A 19,734-nucleotide genomic window follows, 5' to 3' on the forward strand; every position below is an offset into this window, starting at 1 on the left:
CAGCTGCTTTGGGACTTTGCATTTTCCAGCATATGCTGGTCTACATCATGGTTTCCACGTGTGTCAGACCCAGTATATAGCCTTGATTTCAGTTCAAGGGGAAAAAGCAAACACACCTTTACTGACAGTCTAACTTTGTGCCTGTGCATTCTCTCTCCTAGTCCTCCCCAGGACCCTGTTGGTAGAGGTTGCCGTTGTTACTGTTTCCATTGTGTAGATGAGGACAGCTGAGTCTCAGAGACTCCTCTCCAGCTGTATAGCTAACGAGTGACAGAGCCAGACTTGAAACCGAGGTCTTCCAGTGCCAGGCCCCCACTTGGAAATCTCCTTCGTAAAGTAGCTGATGTTCTCGTCAGCCACACAGCAGGCTTGGAAGGAATGAAAGGCAAGACAAGAGCTGTCCGTGAAGCTGACAGTTCAAGTCAAGTTTTCGAGCCCAGGAACAGTTTTAGATGCTGAGTTTTCCAGCCCCTTCTGTTCTCCCTCTCTCACCAGCCTCCCTCCTACAGAGCACACGCACTTTCCTCTCTGCTAAGTTGTCATTTTCCTCAGGAAATCTCAGAAGAGGTCCCATCCTCCATGGTCCACGTAACTCAAGGTGTGGCTCACCTTTGGATGTGGTCTCCTTCATCACTCTCATTTATTTGCCAGACAGCGTGTTGAAAATGAGAACAGCCCATTTGGAGAGCTTGCCATTATCTAACTGCAGTCCAGTCTGCTACTGGGGCTCATGGCATTGAATTTATGGTTTCTTTATGGGGCCACAACTGGTTTTTCTCAGCTCAGAGTCTTAAAATTCGATGCCATTCTCTCCAGGCACTTTGGCTATGTTGTTATTATTTGGTGTGCTAAATTCCTCTTGTTGTCAAATGTCCCCCTTCTACTTCCTGTACACCAGGCCCGGTGCTGTAATAAGCGAATGCTCCAGTGCATCCGCAGGTCTGAGGTCCTGGGACTGAAATGACAGCACAATCCAGGCGAAACAAAAGTTAACTTTTCAGGCCCTGCCATGTGGGGTTTCTGTCCGGGCAGAATGACGGAGAAGAAATGGGCATCATCCTCAGGGTGAGTGTAGTCTTAGGGCCCAATGTACGTGCTAAATAGAGGTGGAAGCCAGGCACCAGGGCAGCACAGAGAAAGGGCCCATTCTAGGTGGGCTTTGTGGTTTATCTTGTACATCTTTCCAACTCTACCACCGCTGCCCACATCCAGGCGTGCACCACCTCTTATCTAAGCCAGCACATCTGCCTTCTAATTGATTACCCTGCCTCAATCTGTTTTCCAAGTTGCTGTCAGAAAAATCTTCCAAAATACAGTCTTAGTCAAGTCACTTCTCTCCTTAGAACCTTCTGTAGCTCCCTGTTGCCTACTGAATAAAACTTAAGCTTCTCAGCTGGGGCGTTCATAGCAGCCCCAGACCAACCCCATTTCTCCAGCTTCCCCCAGGCCTGCGGTACTTCATGCCATCTTGAGAACACTCCCTCAGGCACTCCTTTGAGCCGACGAGGATGGATTAATCATTGTGTGAGATGGGGCCTCTGCCCATGGAGCTCACCTTCAGTGGAGAAGGCAGACACGTGACATGCCTGCAGTCCCGTGAGCTGAGGACGAATGCCACAGAGGAGTGGACAGATGCGTTGGCAGCTCCCTGTTCACCCTCAGTCCCCAAGGGAAACTCTCCTTCCTCGGAGCTCTCCTTTTACTTTGCTGTTCCTCACTTATCTTTAGCATTCTGTGTCTTGTTTTGGTTAGTCGTGAATAGGTCTGTCTTCCTACCAGACAGTGAACTCCTCCAGGACAGGGACCTGCCTTCCTTCTCTCTGCATCCATAGTGCCCGGCACGTAGTCCACTCCAGTTAGCCCAAGTGGAACTCACCAACTTGGGGAAGACAGGTGCATTTGTTATGCTTGGGGAGAAGAAGTAGGGAGGACAGGAATCCCTGTAGCAGCAACTTGTTTTTCAGAACAGAAACCTGCAGTGAGTTTTGGAGGTTTCCTTCAACTTTGTTCACCTGGAAAAAGTCAACATTCTTTATCACTCCCTTGACTAGAAGAAACCCCACACTTGGGGGAAACAGCTTCCAAAGCCACGTTCTTCTTGCTTTGGTAATTTTAGCTCATTCAGGGCTCAGGTCCCAGCTTGGCATTGTTGGTCCAAATGGATCACTTGCTCCAGAAATGCTTTGGAACTTCTACAAAGTTAGCAGTGAAGCAGGGGAGTAGCCGATTTCATATGCAAAGATTGTTGCGTGTCATCAGTGGGAGACTGCCAACAAAAGGATTCTTTTTTTTTTTTTTAAACGAGTGAAAACTTTTAATTTAGGTTTTGACATGTTCTGCTGATGTACATTGGAGCGAAGATTGGAACTTGCCTGCTGTCATCTGTTGCAGATTCTACTGAAATGTTAACCATTTAAGGTCCCGTCTCATGTGATTTGTCATGTTTAAGAACCACATATTTGTTACAGCTAAATAGTATGTGTTGCTGAGTATTTCAGAGTTCTGGTTCACAGGATGAAAGAAGAAATTGCCCCAGACAAGCTCAGGTCTCGCTCTTTTGTGTGTTTTCTTGTCATTCAAGAGCACACTGGTGTTTATTTTTAAAAACGCACCAGAAAAGTAGAATTCAGACTTAGATCTTTGACTTCAAGATTTATTCTCTTTCCACTGTGCCTACCTGCTTTGTCTTATAAGCTCCTTAGAGAGAGAAGATGTGTGTACTCTTCATTTTAAAATGCTTACTGGAACAGCATACATACCCTGAAGAGCTTTTCTCTGGTTCATTTACGTTCCCCAGGTATTAAGTTACACTAGGTGGTCAGTCTTACACTGGAGGGAAATACAGGAGGAGGAATAGGCATTGTTTCTTGCCTTCACGGACTCGTTTACTAAATATTTATTAAGAACTCACCAGGCTCCAGGTTCAATGCTAGGAATTACCATATACATACTCTGTCTACATCCTTGTGAGATAAGGCTTCTTATTTTACCCTGGGAGAAGAGAGCTACGCAGACAGTTGTTTAGTGGGTGCTGTAGGTGCCAGGCAGTGGGCTAAGGTCTTCCCATACACGTGAAGCTCTTGGAGAACTGTGAGTCAGGTCAGTCGAAAAGTATGATACCCGAACTAGGGTGGCAGTGCTTGTGATGGCTCTGAGGTGGGTTGAGGAAGGAGAATCCACAGGACTTGGGAACTGTCTGATTGTGGTGATGTGTGTGATGATGATGTGGTGGTCTGGGCTCTCCTCCCTCCATGGGGGGCATTAGAAAAGTAGTTGGTTGGAAGAGGAGATATTGAGTTCAGTCTGAGACAAGATGAATCTTGGGGGCCCATGGGATATCTGGGCAGATACTCCAGGAGAGCGATTAGGCATGTGGCCCAAGGTTCAGGAGAGTGCTCTGAAGTTGGGCTGAAGATCCCAATGTGGAAGTCATTAGCCGTGGAAGTGGTGGTTTCACAGAGGGAGAGGGGGCAGAGTAAGCGAATCCTGCAGAACTCTTTAGAACACCAGCTTTTAAGGGCACAGCTGAAGAAGAGCCCAGAAAGGGGACTGGGGAGAAGCAGCCAGAGATGGACTAAGAATCAAGTGATAACCAGGAGAGATGGGTGTCCTGGAAATCAAACAAGGAGCGAGGCCTTTGTATCCCAGATCTAGGCCTGTTTTTGTTTCTTTTAACTACACAGCAACTACTTTTTCCTCTGAGCTCATTGGTGAGACATAGTAGGATAGGACAGCTAAATATATAAGCAGGAGAAGAAAAGATTTGCATGGGATGATATTTTGGTAGTTTTGAATGTCTGAGTTTTGCCCCACTAGAAGAAGAATCAGACCTGTTCTTTGAGGCCCAGAAAGCAAAATTAGGTCCAGAGAGTGGAATTCAAAGCGGTTGGTGGGAGGGATATAATAATAGCCGAGAGAGAGGATGAACGATGGAAAGGGCTTCTAAGCATAGTGATGAGCTCCCTGTCAGGGGAGGTGGATATTCTGGAATGAAATCCTGTCCTATGGGAGAATTGGTTAAATGACCCCCTCCCCAAGGTCGCTTCCTTGAGTATCAAGGAGGAAGATTTAGAGAGCTGAAAGAAGATAGGCTTTGAAGTGAGACAGTCTGGGTTCAAACCGTGACTCTGCTGTTTACAAGCTGTGTGACCTTGGGGAGATTACTTCACTTCTCTGAGTTTCAGGTACTCAAATGTAACGTAGAGATGGTAACGAGTGACTTGCCCACTATGTTATTTAGCAAGGTAATATGGAAAAGTATCTGGCACATAGTAGGTACTCATTAAATATAGGTAGCTGAGAAGGACTGTGGTGGCTAAGCATTGTTGAGAGAACAGCTTGCTTAGTCGTGGGTGCCACCATTTGTGGAAAGGAGCGATTTAGAGGACCAAGGAGAAGACAGGTTTAAAATTTAACTTGTGGGTGTTGTAAATCCTCCTGTGGCTTGACTTTAGCATGAAAGGCTTACCATCTCCCCCCATGTGTCGCCCCTCTGTGACCCTGTGGTGGGGCCACTTATTACCCTGGCAACAGCCTGGTGAAGCACATGAGGGTAGCTAGACAAATGAGTCAGAAGGATGAGGTTCCTAGTTTTGTCTGTGCCCTAGCCCTGTGCCAAGGCCAGTGAGGCCATGGGAGTGAAAGCAGGGAGACCTACTGAAACCTGGTTGGCAGTTCTTCTCTCCCCTTTCGGATGGTCTCAGCAGGACATTTCTTCAAACGAGCCCACCTGGAGGGATTAGATCATCTACTCTTGCCCGGCACTGCATAGAAGAGAAAGAGAAGTGGAATTCCCTGTGGCTGGCCAGTTGGTCACACAGCTGGAAGGATCTCTTAAGGTTTTCTAGTCTAGTCCCCATGTTTTACAGAAAAGAAAGCTGAAAGGAAGTAACTGGTCACCCAGAGAGTGAGTTACAAAGCCGGGCCTCGAACCCGTGTCTCTTGATTTCTTTCTGCTTTACCACAGCAGGGCACTCGTCTTCGTGTTGTCTTGGCTAGATACAATCCTTGAAACTTGAGAATTTTGTCTGCCTTGGATTTTAAAAAAACAAACGCCACAGGCCAGAGAATGAGATATGCATGCCTTTTCTGTGGCATGTCTGTTTTTAATGCAAACATAAGACTTTGCAAGGATTTTACACAGATGAAGAACTTTAAACTTGCATATAGATATTTTTTAAATAAGACAAAACCTATGTAAAACAGTTTATGTTTAGCCTTTCAGAACTTCATCATAGCTAACAAGCCCACACCACATTAAACTCTGACATTGGGTTCTTTTAATTATCCAGCATGATTTTATGTAAAATGGGAGTCAAGACAGTACCTCTCCCATTTAACTGTATTTCAAATTCTTCAGGAGCATCTTCATGTTTGAAGACAGAATTGCATTGGATTTCCTGTCCACCGGCCTCTTTTCTAAAACACTATTTGCTCATTAAACATGCCTCCATTTTTTTTTCCAGTGGTAAGTTTAATGGGATGTTTCTCCCTCTCAGATTAATGACAAATACCAAGTTCTTCTATATTTTTGAAGAGCAGCTTCTACCATATTTTATGGCTTTGAATAGGGACTCTATTTGGGGGTTAGTTAGGGCTTGGTAGTCTTGATAAGCTTGGAGTTCAGGAGGTTGGTATCAAGTCATACTGAGTTCAATTTGGGATCACAGCATTCTCCTGGATGTAGGCAAAGGCTTGGGAGAAAAGCTGGCACTTGGGAAATTATATTGACACACTCACCATATTATATGTGCCTTCTAGTTCAGTGGAGGAAGTTACAGCAACTTGGTAATTTTTCTCTTGTTCCTATAGGATAATTAGATGATAGAACCAGGCCCCGAGTGACATGCAGGCCTGACTGGAACGTCTGGCTCTGATATTTAATAACTTTGTGTCTTAGGCAAGCCACCTCACTTCTTTGACCCTCAGTTTCTGCTTCAATAGAATCATTATGGGGATTGAATATATTGATGTTAGTAAAGAATTTGGCATGGGGCCTGGCACATAGTAGTTGCTTACTCAGTATTTGTTGAATAAGATGAATGCAGTTAGCTGACAACATAGTAGCTGGAAAGGAGGAGGAGAAAGTTGATGCCCAAATCCTTGGTGGTTTTCTTGCCCTGGAAACAAAAGAATCAGGAAGTTAGAATCAATGAAGTTTATCTCTTCAGAGGCTACATACTTATTTCTGTTTACACTAAAACTGATTACTTGGTCTTAAGCTTGGAGCAGTTGCAAAGGTGGGTTGACCAGAGACGTGGGTTGACTCATCCTTTTCGAGTCTCCTGCTAATTTCTTCTGTGGTTTCCTGGAATGCAAAGCCAGAAGCATACTCCAAAGCCACATTAAAATGCTGCATGAAGTTACCTGCTGTCTTAGGTGATCCACACCACCGTTCACCTTCATTAATGTGACCAGTCAGGAGTTATAGCTTCTTGTCACCCTGTGTTCAGTCTCCTCCTCACACCTCATCCATCTCGCTTGCCATTGCCACATTAATCTTCCCCAAACATCTCTTTCATCATGTCTCAATCTGTGTCGGGTACGGGTCTCTTTGCCACAGGATAAAAGCCAATGACACAGCCCACAGGGGTAGCCTCACAGCCACTATTCACTGAACACCTGGGACAAGAAAGGCACTGTGCTTGGTGTTTTATATGCACTACCTTTTGGAAAACAGTTTATTATCCCCACTTTACAGATAATGAAAGTGAGACTCGGACAGGTGAAGTAGCTTGCCCAAGTTCCCACAGTTAGTATGTAGCAGAGGCAGAATTCCAAGCCAGGACTCCCTGACTGGAAAGACTGGGCTGCTTTTGTTAAATCCTGGGCCTCCCTCTCCCAACCAGTTCTTCCACTTTTTACGGTGACACTGAGTGTTCCGTAATCTTCTGTGGACTAGGTGCGGATGTGAGGCACCACCTTTAATTTGGGATTAGGATTAGGAAGGCCTGGAGCTTGGAGGTTTGCCCCCACATGAGCCAGCATCTCTCAGGAAGTCAAACCTTCTATTCTGGTTGGGATTCTTGGCACATCCTGGGTTGTAAGGATCCGAAAGACAAGGACCACTTAGCAGAGTGCTCAGCACGGAACAGGGGCTCAGTGAATGTCCAGTGACTGCAGGAAAGGACAAGTGGAGGCCTCAGATCTTCCTGAGCCCTCATCCAGGGAGCATGGCACAGGGAGGAGGGTGATGGGCATTAGGATGGAGCCAGCAGGTAGTTACCTCTCAGAGGGGCCTCAAGATCGCCCTGGCCAAGCACTGGGGCAGCCAGGATCCAGGTAAGGGGACATGTGACTCGAGGGACTGTCTGCTTCTGCTCCTTTCAGGAACTTACTTCTGTCACTCAGACCTTCCTGCACTGCTCAGCCTACCCTTTCAAAGGACCCATTCAAACCCTGAGCCCTGGCCTACAACCTAATTCGTTGTGCCTGGCGATAGTTACTCCTATCTGGGGGCTTCCTGAGGCCAGAGGGGTGTGGTAGGAGAGCAGGAGTAAAGTGGTCTTCTGCTTTGAACTTCAGGCTGGGGAAGTTAGATGTCCTTATCTAGAGCCATCATTCATTCGTTCAGCATTTATGAATATGGCTCAACCATATTTCAAGCATGTGTTTTTAGAGAGAATAGAGCGTGGGCTTGGGGAGCAAAGAGATCTAGATCGAATCCTGGCTCTGTGCCTTCGCATCTGGGTGGCTTTAGGCCCTCTTTGAGTCTCATTGCTTCTTCTGTGGAAAAGCATGCAGCTAATACTTGCTTGCAGGGTTGTTGGGAAGTACAGTAATGTATGTGAAGAGCCGTATAGTGGCATCTGGTCGCTAATAGACATTCTAAAAGTGGTAGCCTATTTTTTAATTGAAGTGTAATTCACATAAGACAAAATTCACCATGTTAACCATTTTAGAGTGTGTACAATTCAGTGTTCTACAAACATCATCACTATCTAATTCCAGAAAATTTTCATCACACAAAAAGAAATCCCTGTTACCCATTAAGTGGTCACTTCTCATTGCCCCTTTCCCCTGTGTCCCTGGAAAACATTAATCTACTTTCTATCTCTGTGGATATACCTATTCTGGACATTTCATATAAATGGAATCATATATTATGTGGCCTTTTTGTCAGGCTTCTTTCACTTGGCATGATGCTTTCAAGATTCATCCATGTTGTAGCAAGTATCAATACTTTATTTCTTTTAACGGCTGAATAATACTCCATTGCATGGATATACCACATTTTGTTTATCCATTCATCAGTTGAGGGACAGTTGGCTTGTTTCCACCTTTTGACTATTATGAATAATGTTGCTATGAATATTTGTGCACAAGTTTTTGGTGGACATGTTTTCATTTCTCTTGAGTACATACCTAAGAGTGGAACTGCTGGATCGTATGGTTATTCTGTTTAACCTTTTGAGGAACTGCCAAGCTGTTTTCCATAGTGGCTGCACCATTTTACATTCCCACCAGGAATGTATGAGGGTTCCAGTTTCTCCATATCCTCCCAACACTTGCTATGTTTATTCTCTGTTCTTTTCTTTTTTTGATTGTAGCCATCCTAGTGAGTATGAAGTATATCTGATAGTATTATTTTTGATTTACATTTCCCTAATGACTGATGATTTTGAGCATCTTTTCATATGCTTACTGGTATAGCCTCTTTTTATTATTCTTTCACTCAACATTTTTTTTGATGAGCCTCTATACTGTATGGCCAAGCCTGTGATATGGGCCCTGCCCTGTGGTTACCCACACTCCCGTGGGAAAGGCAGACCTCAGAACAGGTGATTGCAACATAGTAAGAAAATAGGCTACAGAGAAGGTATGTATAAGGTGTAATGGGACCTTAGAGGAGGAAAGAGGAGCTGAGTGGAGGTTAGGTGGAGTTTGTCTAACAGAAAGGAAAGGAGGGGGCATTCCAGTTAGATGGACGGGGCGTGGAGCTTTGGGTATAGCCGGTGGGAGTTGGGCTCCTGTCGTCATATGGGGAGTAAGGCTCTCTCAGGTGTCTCCCTTCTCAAGCCAGGTGGCTGAGTAGGTCTCCACCTCCAGGGGCAAGCCTGCAGCAGCCCTGGGCCAGCCACAGGCTCTGCTGAGCTTTGTCATCTGCTATAAGTACCACTCTTGTTGCCTTCAAGGCACATATACTCAGCTGATTTGATCCCACTCGAGGTCAGTATTCTGTCTCCCTTCCTACGGAAAGAGATCCGTGATGCTCATTGACACAGCAGCTTGCCTGACTTCTCACACCTACCACATAGCAGAACTGGACTTGGAATCCAGGCTGTCTGACTTTTCCACACCTGCAGGCTGAACCTCAGCTCTTCTTACCTTAGCGTTCAAGGCCAGTTATTCTCCAAGCCCCAGCCACCTTAACTTTCTTTCTCACCTTTTCTTCCTGCCTATAACTGAACCACCTTTTGTAACCATTCCGGTCTAAATGTTTTTGCAATCTTTCTTTTTTGGTTTCTGTCCTTTACCCCTCTTCTTGCCGTCAGTAAATGGCTGTCCTTTTATGTACACTGACGGTCCAAGTGCTCTTCACTCCGCTCAAGTTCTTAACACACAGAATTGATCATCTTCACGGCATCCTGGCAATGTGAGTAGGAATTATTTACTTCAAGTCACAGATTAGGAAACAGGATCAGAGAAGTAAATTAAGTTACTCGAGACCACCCTGGAAGTAAGGGGTCTAGTTCAAAGGGCCCTTCCTCTCAAATGCCTGCCATGGTTACACTGACCAAAGTGATCTCCCTTGCCCCCAAGATCCTAAAGCAGTTACTTTCCCCTTATTCACATTCAGTATTTGAGATCTTATCTCAATCTTATTTGAGGGCTTTTCTTTTTCGTGGGTTTTTATCTTGGGTCCCCTAAGCAGGTGTTCATTCTCAGTGCCCCAGGGCCCCAGCCAGATCCTGCAAGTGTAAATTCTCAGTAAATGTTAAGCGGAGGCATAGGAGGAAAAGCTCTGAACTCTGGTTGCACAGTCTGAGTTCTCATGCTGTTCACGTTATGGCACTAACTTCTGTGACCTTGCGCAATGATGTGCTCACCAGAATGGGAACCCTGCCTGTCTTGCTCCCCCTGTATCCCTGGGCCTGACTGCCGAGTAGACGGATGCAGGGATTTACCATTTGGAACCTCATCTCCATTTTGAAAGGGTTAAATGAAATGGTCTGAGGATTGCTCCCAGTTGAAATATTGCCCAGTGTTGTGAGCCTGAATGACTGCTTCTCTCCGTACCGGCATGATTCTCAGCTACAGAGCTTCCCCTCAGGGAGGCAGAGCATAGCTTGTCATTTCTAGTTTGGTGGCTACATCTCAGATTTTTGCGCTTGACCTTGTCAAACTGAAGGCTGACCCAGGAGCTTTGCCTCAACGCATTCAGAAGTCCTAGCACCCCCCTCTCATCCTCTGTATCCCTTTGAGTTTCTCTCCCTCTTTTTTCACGTGTGAACACACCCACCCATCCCATTTCAGGATAATTTCATTTGGAGCACCTTCTTTAGGTTTTATATTTTAGCAGCTTTTTGACTTAGAAGGAATGGACAGTGACTTATAGGAGGTGAGCTACTGCTCTTTTAGAAAGACCACGGTCCCTGCTGCTGTTCTTGCCTAACCCATTGGGTGTATTTTATAGGTACAAAGAGAACAAGAACAAGAACTGGCCTTTTTGTGAAACTAGAAGCCTAGGATTGCTGCTCCACTAGTGGGAAAGGGCATTTTCATCTCTGATCAGGAGGGGTTGTTAACAAGACGGCCTCTTCTTTTGGGGGGCATTTTCCTTACACTAGATACCCTTCTTAAGTCATTCCTTTGTTTTTGTATTTTAATTGTATCTTTATCCACCTTATGCTTAGGGAAATAAAACGATTCTGAGCCTGTTGATAATACCAGCTTTTACATCCTGTTCATTGAGTGCCTGGTGTGTGCCAGCCGTGCCGTGTGGTTAAGTGTGTGAAGCATTGTTGCTGTCGTCCCCACGCTTCTTCATAGAGGAGACACCTGAGGTCATGCGATCAAGACCTTGTTGCTCCCTCCTCGCGCCCTGTCTCGGAAGAGCTGAGCTTCCCACTGAGGCCTCTCTGATACTGCAGTCCCACCCTTGACCAGCTGGGGCTCCATTCCTAAGATACATTCAGGAAGATGTGGCATTTGACTGCATTCTGGAATAGTTAGGTGCTTACAGGCTTCCTTTTCAACTTTGCTAACAAGTTGTGAGGAGAGAAGCCTGGACTGGGGGAAGTGTAAGAGCATGTTCAACACACACACATACACGTGCACACACACTCACACATAAAGACCCTGAGAGACAGAACTTAACCACTCCCTGGCCACATGCTACATCCGGCATTGGGCAACATGCTACAAACTACATTTAAGATATAGCAGCAGTGGGAACCTTTGAGGAGTAAGAAATAGTAATTCCCAGAGTCCCAGTTCAGGCCCAGAAAACAGGGCCTCAAAGTATTTACCACAAGGGCCAGTTCCAGAGCATGTTCGAGTTTCTACCTCTGGAACTGTCCTCTTTGAATTTTTACTGCTGACATCTACAGTGAGAGACAGATCTGGGAAGTAAAGTTTGAAATCTGTGCAAGAGAAAAATAATTCTCTTTCAGATTATCTGAAGTTGAGTTTAAAGAATAAGAAAGTGAGGAGAAGTAGTATCCCTTTGTATTTGTGTAGCACTTTTGTAGTTTGTAATGCACGTCAGTGTGTGTTGTTATCACACGTAAGCAGTGGTTGAGATGCCAGAGGCCTGTTTCCCACTCCTGCCTCTTCCTCAGACTCACACCCTGGGCACGCGCCTTCCATCCTCACCTGTAAGATGAGAAAGAGTTGGGCCACTTGGTCACTGAGGCCCCCCAAACTCTGTCATTTCATTATCTGATACCAGTAAATGTTGCTAGTTACTCTTCCTGTATCTGTCTTAACTCAGCCTGTCTTGTGTCTGGGCTGTGGGGAGGCTGTACCTCAGCTCCAGTTCAGGCTTTATCTCCGTAAGAGCTATCATCCTTTCATGCTCATCAGTACCTGAGCGGGCAGAAACCCCCCAGGTTTTCCTGGGAGATCATTTGCTTAGAAATATCTCGGTTGTTGAGGGATTCATGTGCTAGTTAAGTTAAAACCAGATAGCAATCTAAGGGCCGTTCCAGTTCCAAGATTCTAGAAGTCCATAAAAGGCCACCCTTGAAGATATACTTAGGGAAACCCCTCAGCAAATTCACTGGGCACTATTTCAACGCTTTGTATGGTGGTGCCTTTAGCATATACCCTTGATCCTAGAGTTTGATCTGCACTGCTGCTACTGGGAGCCCTGCATGTAGAAGGGAACAAACATGTCTTGGGTTTGTTTGCTTTTCCTTTTTAACTGGTCTGGCCTCAGACATTCTCTAGTATTTGAGGTTATGGGCATTTTGAGCATTTTGACTCATAATGAACCTTATTCTCTTGCTATGCATTTTAGAAGACAAATCTGACCTTGAAAACAGTGTGATGCAGAAGAAAATAAAAATCCCCAAACTTTCTCTCAATCATGTAGAAGAAGATGGGGAAGTTAAAGATTACGGGGAAGAAGATTTACAGCTTAGACACATCAAGGTAACAAAATCTTTCCTCTTCTTTGGAAGTACGGGGCAGCAGTTTCAGATTTCTTATAGCTAAAGAATTCCAGTCTGGCCTCCTCTGCCCATGTAAATGCCCCCTGGTGTCACAGGCCATGACTTTCTCACGTTGGGAGAGGCTCGGGACGGCTAGCGTGAGTTTGCTCTGCTGGCTGACTTTCCAGGGAGCGCTGTCCTGTTTGTACCATCTGTGCAGCGTCATCGCTGCTAAGGGTTGGGAGTGGTGCATTTCCGTCTGGCCTCCAGCTCCGGAGAGGTCACTGCTAGGCTCCAGGAACATGGCTGCTCTTGGGCAGCAGTTCAGAGCCAGTCACTATCAGGCTGCCCCCAAACAGCTAAGGGTGGACTCACGAGGAGGTGGGGTGCGCCAGGTTCAGACAAAGGGCTTAATGTGACCTTGGGTTGGAAGAAAACTTGTGCGTGAGGTTGCATTTCCTTTGGTGTGCGCCCTAATTGCTCTCCTTCAGCCTTTGCTTGTAAGCCTGCTGAATATCTTGTTCGATAAGCCAGATGTTTTTTTCTGTACGATGGGTGCCCTGGAGGAAGGGAGGAGGAAGAGGGATGCCTTCTGCACTGACTGCAGTCTGCTTTTGGACACAGGCCAAGGACATCCCCAAAGCATAGTCCAGAAGATGCAGTTGAGTTTAGTTCCTGCATTCATTGCACCTGTGCTATGGGCCTTGGCCCCTTGCTGGTTCCTGGGGTCATAGAGATTAGACAGACATGGTCACTGCCCTTAGTGGTCTCACAGTGTAGTGATGCAGACGGATATCCAAAGTGATCATTATAAATTTAATGAATAAACTCATCTAGACTACCAGCAGCACTTTATCCCAGTGGATAAATGACAGGATAGGATTTTGTCATGTAACCTAATCTCAGAGTCATGTTTTTTTTTGTTTTTTTCCAAAATTTTCAGGAACTCATTGAGAGGTTAAGGCAGGCTTGACCGGACACAGTTAAGTTGTCTGGAATCTGGTATCTCCAGCTGTCTGCATCTCCCACAAGTGCCCCCGTCAGGAGAGCTCCTACAGCCCTCCTGCACTGGTCCTCTAACTCCCACTTCCCCTCAGTGGGAGCTCTGTCCACTCGAGCTGGAATTGGCCTCCGGCAGCTGAAACCCCAGCTCCTGGGTAGTCCTAGATAATTGTCTTCTCACTAAACTGTCCTCTCTGTATCCACTTCTTGCTGAGCTTCAACCTGGCCAGAGTCCAAGGAGAGGCTAACGCATGTGGGGGAAGGAGCCTGGTGCTCTAAGTCGGGCTTCAGGTTCTGGGTCTGACTCTGAAGCTCACCGTGTGACCCTGAGTGTAGTCCTTCCCCTCTCTGAGCCTCAGTTTCCTCACCTGTAAAATGAGGGAGTTAACCAGAAAGAACCTTCCAGTGCTAGCGTTCTTTGAACCTTTCAGTTACGTAAACATTTATCCAGCCCCTGCCAAGTGCCAGTTCTGAGTAGGCAGTGGAGGAACAGAAAGTAAGACATGATTCCTGCCCTAGATTCGAGTCCTTAGCACCCTTCCCAACTGCAGCGTTCCTGAGGAAAAGTTCACTTGGTGGAATGCCCTTTTCTGTGTGGGGGGGAGCAGGGGGGGAGGGGCTTTTATGTTTTTGTTGTTGAAGAGATTTGAGTGATGGCTCCCCCGGGATGGCTAGGCCTGGCCTGATTTGTTACTGATTCTCCACAAATACACACTGAATACTCCCTGTGAGCAGATCACTGCCTGGGCCCTGTGGGTAGGGTGGGAGGCTGGGGAGTTGGGGAGGGCAGTCATGATATTATACCATGTACCCAAGAGGCAGAGTGATGGAACGGAAGAAGTGCTGGCCTGGGAAACCAGAGTCCTGCTTCTGCCACTAACTGACTGTGTGACTTGGGGCAAGACCCTTCCCCACTCTGGACCTCTGTTTCCCCCTTTGTAAAGTGAAGGGCTTTGACTACGTGTCTGCACAAGTTTCTCCAAGCACTGATGTTCTGTGGTTCTGTGATTCTAGGATTGTCTGGGGAAATATTGAGCCGCAGCCCAAGAAAGTCCCAGCTGCCCTTGCCTGAACTGATTCTCGTTGTCCTACACAGAGACCCGAGGGGCGGAAGCCGAGTGAAGCGGCGCACAAGAGCATCGAGGCAGTGGTGGCCCGGCTGGAGAAGCAGAACGGCCTGAGCCTGGGCCACAGCACATGTCCGGAAGAGGTCTTCGTGGAGGCCTCACCGGGCCCAGAGGACATGGACAGTCTGGAGGACGCCGGTGTGCCCCGGGCTCTGTATGAGGAGCTGCTGCGCAACTACCAGCAGCAGCAGGACGAGATGCGCCACCTCCAGCAGGAGCTGGAGCGGACTCGCAGGCAGCTGGTTCAGCAGGCTAAGAAGCTCAAGGAGTACGGGGCGCTGGTGTCCGAGATGAAGGAGCTCCGCGACCTCAACCGGAGGCTGCAGGACGTGCTGCTCCTGAGGCTGGGCAGCGGTGAGTGCTCCGGCCACGGGCCGCCTGCCACTCCCCGCGGGGGCATGGCGTGTGCCGCCCCCCTTCCGGGAGGGCACCGGGGACAGGCAGGCTGAGCTTCCCTGAGGCGAGGGAAGGGCAGAGTTACCCCAAGGGAGAGCCACTCCCCTCTCGGAGCCAATCTGACAGGAGCTTCGGCGTGCGGCAGCCTTAGCTCTTCAGAGCACAGCGGGCAACGTCAAGAAATGGGGCTCAGAGAATGAGAGCTGGCAGCATATTTGCCACCACTCGTTTGTGCATCCATGTGGCAAGAGGCAGGACCAGGGGTAATAGGAAACCTCTCCAAGGGGGTTTCAGGATAGTAAAGAGAGCTAGACAGCATCCCGGCAAATGTACTACTTTTAAGTCAGACAGTGATCAGTGCCGCAGGAGAGACGTGGATAAGATGACAGGAGAGTTCAAAGGATGGAGCGGGGCTATTTGTAACTGAGGGAGACTTCGGGAAGGAGGTGGGCCTTGAAGGGTGGGCGGGCTTCCAAGGCACAAGAGGAAGCAGAGGGCAGCAGTCTCACTGGGGTGTTGAGAAGAGAGACTGCAACTGTAGTTTAAGAACAGGCGATTGAAGGCCTTGAAAACTATACCAGCCTGGGGTGTCTGGACTTGTTTTGGTAGGAATGAGAAAAATTAAAAAAGTTTTGAGCAGGGAGGCACACGACCTTAGATTAATGTAAAGATGTATAAAACTCCTCAGGTTTGCTCATAGAAGAACTTGATAGGCTCTTATATTGCAACTGAATTTAACAAACTAGGTTTTTAGATATTCACATCTGACGTGGTTTAGAAGCCGGAATCAAGGGAAATCTGAAAGGGAGCAGCTTTGCCAGCAGGGAGAAATGACTCCTTACCTGAGAGAAAAAGACAGAAACGCTCTTTCAGAACACAAGAATCCAGGACTGTACAAACTAGAGGCCAGTCAGTATTGAGCAAATCAGTATAACCCAAGTTCATAGCCTCCACGTGCCCTGCGGACAGTCATTAATAAGCCTGCATCAGTGTTCTTGGCTTCAAAAAGGGAAGAACCTAGTCTAGAGACACAAGTGCCATCCCCGAAGTTTAAATCAAATGCACTTTCATACTCAAGAAGGGAGGTTTGTGTTATCTAGATAACAGACTGACATGTAGAGCCTCATTTCTCTTTGATGTTCAGACAGAAGTGCTACCTTACTTAGATTTACAGGTGCCTTTTACTACCTAGAGTATGTCCCCAAGGCAGTGCCTCAGTAGATCTTCAGGGTGGCCTAGGGAGTCGGTCAAGAGGCCTTTTCATGCCCTTGTCGCAGAGAAGGAAGCTGAGGTTGGGACTTAGGCAGAGTCACCTGGGGAGGCAGAGGCAGAGCTCACCTCGAACCGTATCCCCTCCTAGGCTAGTCATGCCCCCACCCCCTGACTCCGCCTTGGCCGTTCTGCCAAATCATAGCCCCTAGAGGCGCACAGTGACACCAGAGGTCACATGCGGTGTGCGACGTAAAAACTTATTAAAATTTTTTTATCAAAATAAAATCTCAAAGAGAAACCCTAACTATAAAAAAGTGTGAAAACTGTATTGATCTTGGAGTCGGGGTGGGAGGCGGGAGAGAACTGAGGTTTTCAGAGAGAAAAAGTGTTTTCCTGGTCTTCGGAGGAATTTTTATTTTCCTTGCACTCTGTATGCTACGCCTTCTGTAAACTTCTTTGGGGTGGAGGGTGGGAGGGGAACAAAGCATACTAACAACAAAACTCTCCACGTCATTATTTCAGCTCCCAGGGAAACTGCCTGTTCTGTATGATGATGACCTGAGTTTAAACTCCAGAAGCCACTCCTAACCCTCTGGGGCAGTAAGACACTGCCTTTTGTATCAGCATGTTCCTCTTTAGTCTTAAAACACTTAGACAAACTTGGCCCCGACCATAGTTTCAGTGTCTTGATCATTCCAGGCACTCCCACCCCACAGGCCTTGCATGTCGTCTTGAGGGCCAGTGGCTGGCTCTTCTCTGATCTGAGGCACTGTCGTCATCACAGTGGGATGGACTGACTGTAAATCAGCTCAAGACACAAGTACGCGTAAAGCACCCACTATGTGCAGTGCCTTCTGCTCCAGGGACCATGGGTGTCCCAGAAAATCACACCTGCTCTCCGTGACCTGTGAAAGCTTAAAGTCCATCGATGAGCCCTTGTTAATCAGAAAATGATAATGTGCCACGTTCTAAGATAAATCCACAAGAGTGTACTAAAAGGCTCCCTACTCTAAGGGGAGCTTGTATGTTTTCGTGGATGTAGTCTAGTCTGTTCTAGTCTAGTCTTTGGAACCAGATAGGGCTGGATTTAAACCCAGCTTCCCCACTTCCCAGCGCTGTGGCTTTGGGAGCCTTCCTTGCTGGCGTTCTTCCCTCCTCCCTCCCTTCTTCCACAAACATTTACTGGTCTCTGCTGCGTGCCAGGCATTTTGCCTCGTGGTTAAAGCGCAGTGCATTCAGGATACCGCCCTCACCCACTCCCCTTGAGGAGCTCAGAGCTTGATACGGGAGACAGCCACTGACACAGTGCCAGCACAGGGCTAGAAGCTCTGCTGTGGGACAGCAGAGGAGCGGCATCCATCGAATCTGGGGGATCGGGGAAGAAGGCTTCCTGAAGGAAGCGACTTCTAAGCTGGAGCCTGAAGGATGCATTTTTGTTATCCAGGCAGGGGTGAGTGGGTGGGAAGAGCAAGGAGCAATCTAGGCAGAGGGTACCTCTCTGAGACTTGGTGTGCTCATCCGTAAAATGGAAATAATAACGCCCGTCTCACAGCATAGGGATACACAGCATACTGTCTGGCATTCTGTTGATGCTGAATTACCATTAGCTCCTTTTTCATACCATTTCGTGGAGGGGCTAAGACAGAGACTGATTTGGTTTTTAACTCTTGACTCTCCTAACCAGTAATTGGCTGTGTGACCTTGAGTAGGTTAACCAACTTCTCTGCCTCTCAAGGTCTTCTATCATAGAAGAGCAAAGGAGTTACATATGTATTTGTTCATTCAGTCAGTCAGCTCACATTGACCACATGCTTTCTGGGCTTAGGAACTTGGGGAGATACAAAGAAGACTAAGACATTGGAAGCTGGGGAGGGCGTAGTGATGGAGGTAAACATGTAAGCATGTGATTGAAATGCAGCGTACCGAATTTTGGGGAAGGGGCTAACATTTGAAGGTGGAAGGCTCTCTGATTGAGTCTGGGAAAACACCCCCTGCTGTGCCGGCTCCTGCACTGTACACACCCCCAAGAAACCTATAACAAGGCAGAGAAGAGCCAGGAAGGGACTGAAAGACCCTCTTTGCTTCTCAGCAGCACATTCCAGCCTGGGGTTGATGCGTGGCCTGGGCTGCACCATCCTTGCCCGCCCCCTGCGCCCAGCTCAAGCGTTGCTCTTGGAGGCCTCCCCTTGTGTATTTTCTCCCTTCCAGCTTGCCAGGGGCCCCATCTCAAGGATCTTTGTCCATCTTGGGTGCTGGACCATCCACAGGTCAGGGATGCTCAGTTTTAAAAAGAATCATTGCTGACTTCCCCAGGCATTGGGATCCTACAGTCTGTAGATGGGAGAGGGCAGAGAGCCAGAGCCTGACCTCTTGAGCCCGAGGGGCACCTCGGAGTGGCGAGCAGGTCCTCTGGCAGGAGGAGTTGTAATGGTGCAGCCGGTGGAGGGTAGGGGCAGAAGGGCGGGAGCAGCAGCAAGATGGCATAAGAAGCTGTTGGAGAGACTTCGCTGGCTGACTCACCTCTTCATTTGAGTATTCATTCTTTCATTCATTCCACGAATAAACACAAGATGGATTTAACAGGAAAAATTCTCTAGAACTTGGAGCCTTGGAGTTGTGAACGGGCTTAGACAGGATATAGGGTGTTGCCCTCACGTTGCTGAGGAGGAAACAAGCCCAGAAAGTGCCTCAAGCCTATTCCCAGGGGTCTCCTGACAGCTGGTCCTGGGAGCCTCTCTCTGGGCCCTTGCCCACATGCCCTTCTTTAGCCCTTGGACTTCACTGTCACTGACGTGGGGGTGACCCCCCCAGCCTAATCCTCCCAAAGGACATCTCTCTGTAAAGTAGAACTTTCCTTCTGTATGATCTTAGCATGGGAGTCCGCCCTCTCTGATGGGAAGGAACCTCGCTCTCTAACCCAGAGAGTCCCTTCGCTGGGAGCCTCTGTCGTGGTGTCAAAATTAAAGGAAGAAGCATATGTAAAGAATAAAGCCCTGTGACCAGCATATTGTAAGTGTTCAATAAACACCAGTCTCTTTCTCCTTTCCTGCCCTTTCCTGTTTGCCTTCTCCCAAAGAAATAAGTGCTGAGGACACAAAAGGCATGAAGATCTTCTACTTTATAAAGTGCAGATTTATTTGTGCGTATGTGCATTCATTTATTCTTTCATTCATTCATCATTTATTAAGGGCATCCATTGTGCCAGGACTGTGTTAGGTGCTGGAAATACGTTGATAGAAAGCCCCTTTCTAAAACATTCAGGAGCCTAGAGTGAGAGTGGTGTTTATTAAACCAGGGCTTGGCAGTCTCAGAGAATTCCAAGGGGGTGAGGGGTAGCAGAACAGTGAAAGCCAGTTAGTCGCAAGGCTCTGGTATACGAGAAGGAGTAAACTCTAGCGTCT

The 19,734-nt window shown here is 47.5% G+C and overlaps 1 protein-coding gene across 7 annotated transcripts in view; it reads left to right on the forward strand.

The window, feature by feature from the left end:
* The window catches only part of LOC115860494 (AGBL carboxypeptidase 4), a 1,403,751-nt gene that overhangs the window by 1,142,106 nt on the left and 241,911 nt on the right, over window positions 1–19,734 (forward strand). For 4 of the 7 annotated variants that reach the window (XM_060305751.2, XM_060305769.2, XM_030870078.3 and 1 more), the window contains 2 exons: window positions 12,464–12,597; window positions 14,695–15,079. The exons of 2 other annotated variants lie outside the window; for them this stretch is intronic. In XM_060305751.2, coding sequence (XP_060161734.1) covers window positions 12,464–12,597; window positions 14,695–15,079 — 519 coding nt within the window. Of the gene's footprint in view, window positions 1–5,447; window positions 5,468–12,463; window positions 12,598–14,694; window positions 15,080–19,734 lie in introns of those variants that run through there. One more of the 7 variants, XM_060305778.2, reaches the window with a different exon arrangement.

The sequence above is a fragment of the Globicephala melas genome, chromosome 1, assembly GCF_963455315.2.
Source record: "Globicephala melas chromosome 1, mGloMel1.2, whole genome shotgun sequence".
NCBI classification, from domain to species: domain Eukaryota; kingdom Metazoa; phylum Chordata; class Mammalia; order Artiodactyla; family Delphinidae; genus Globicephala; species Globicephala melas.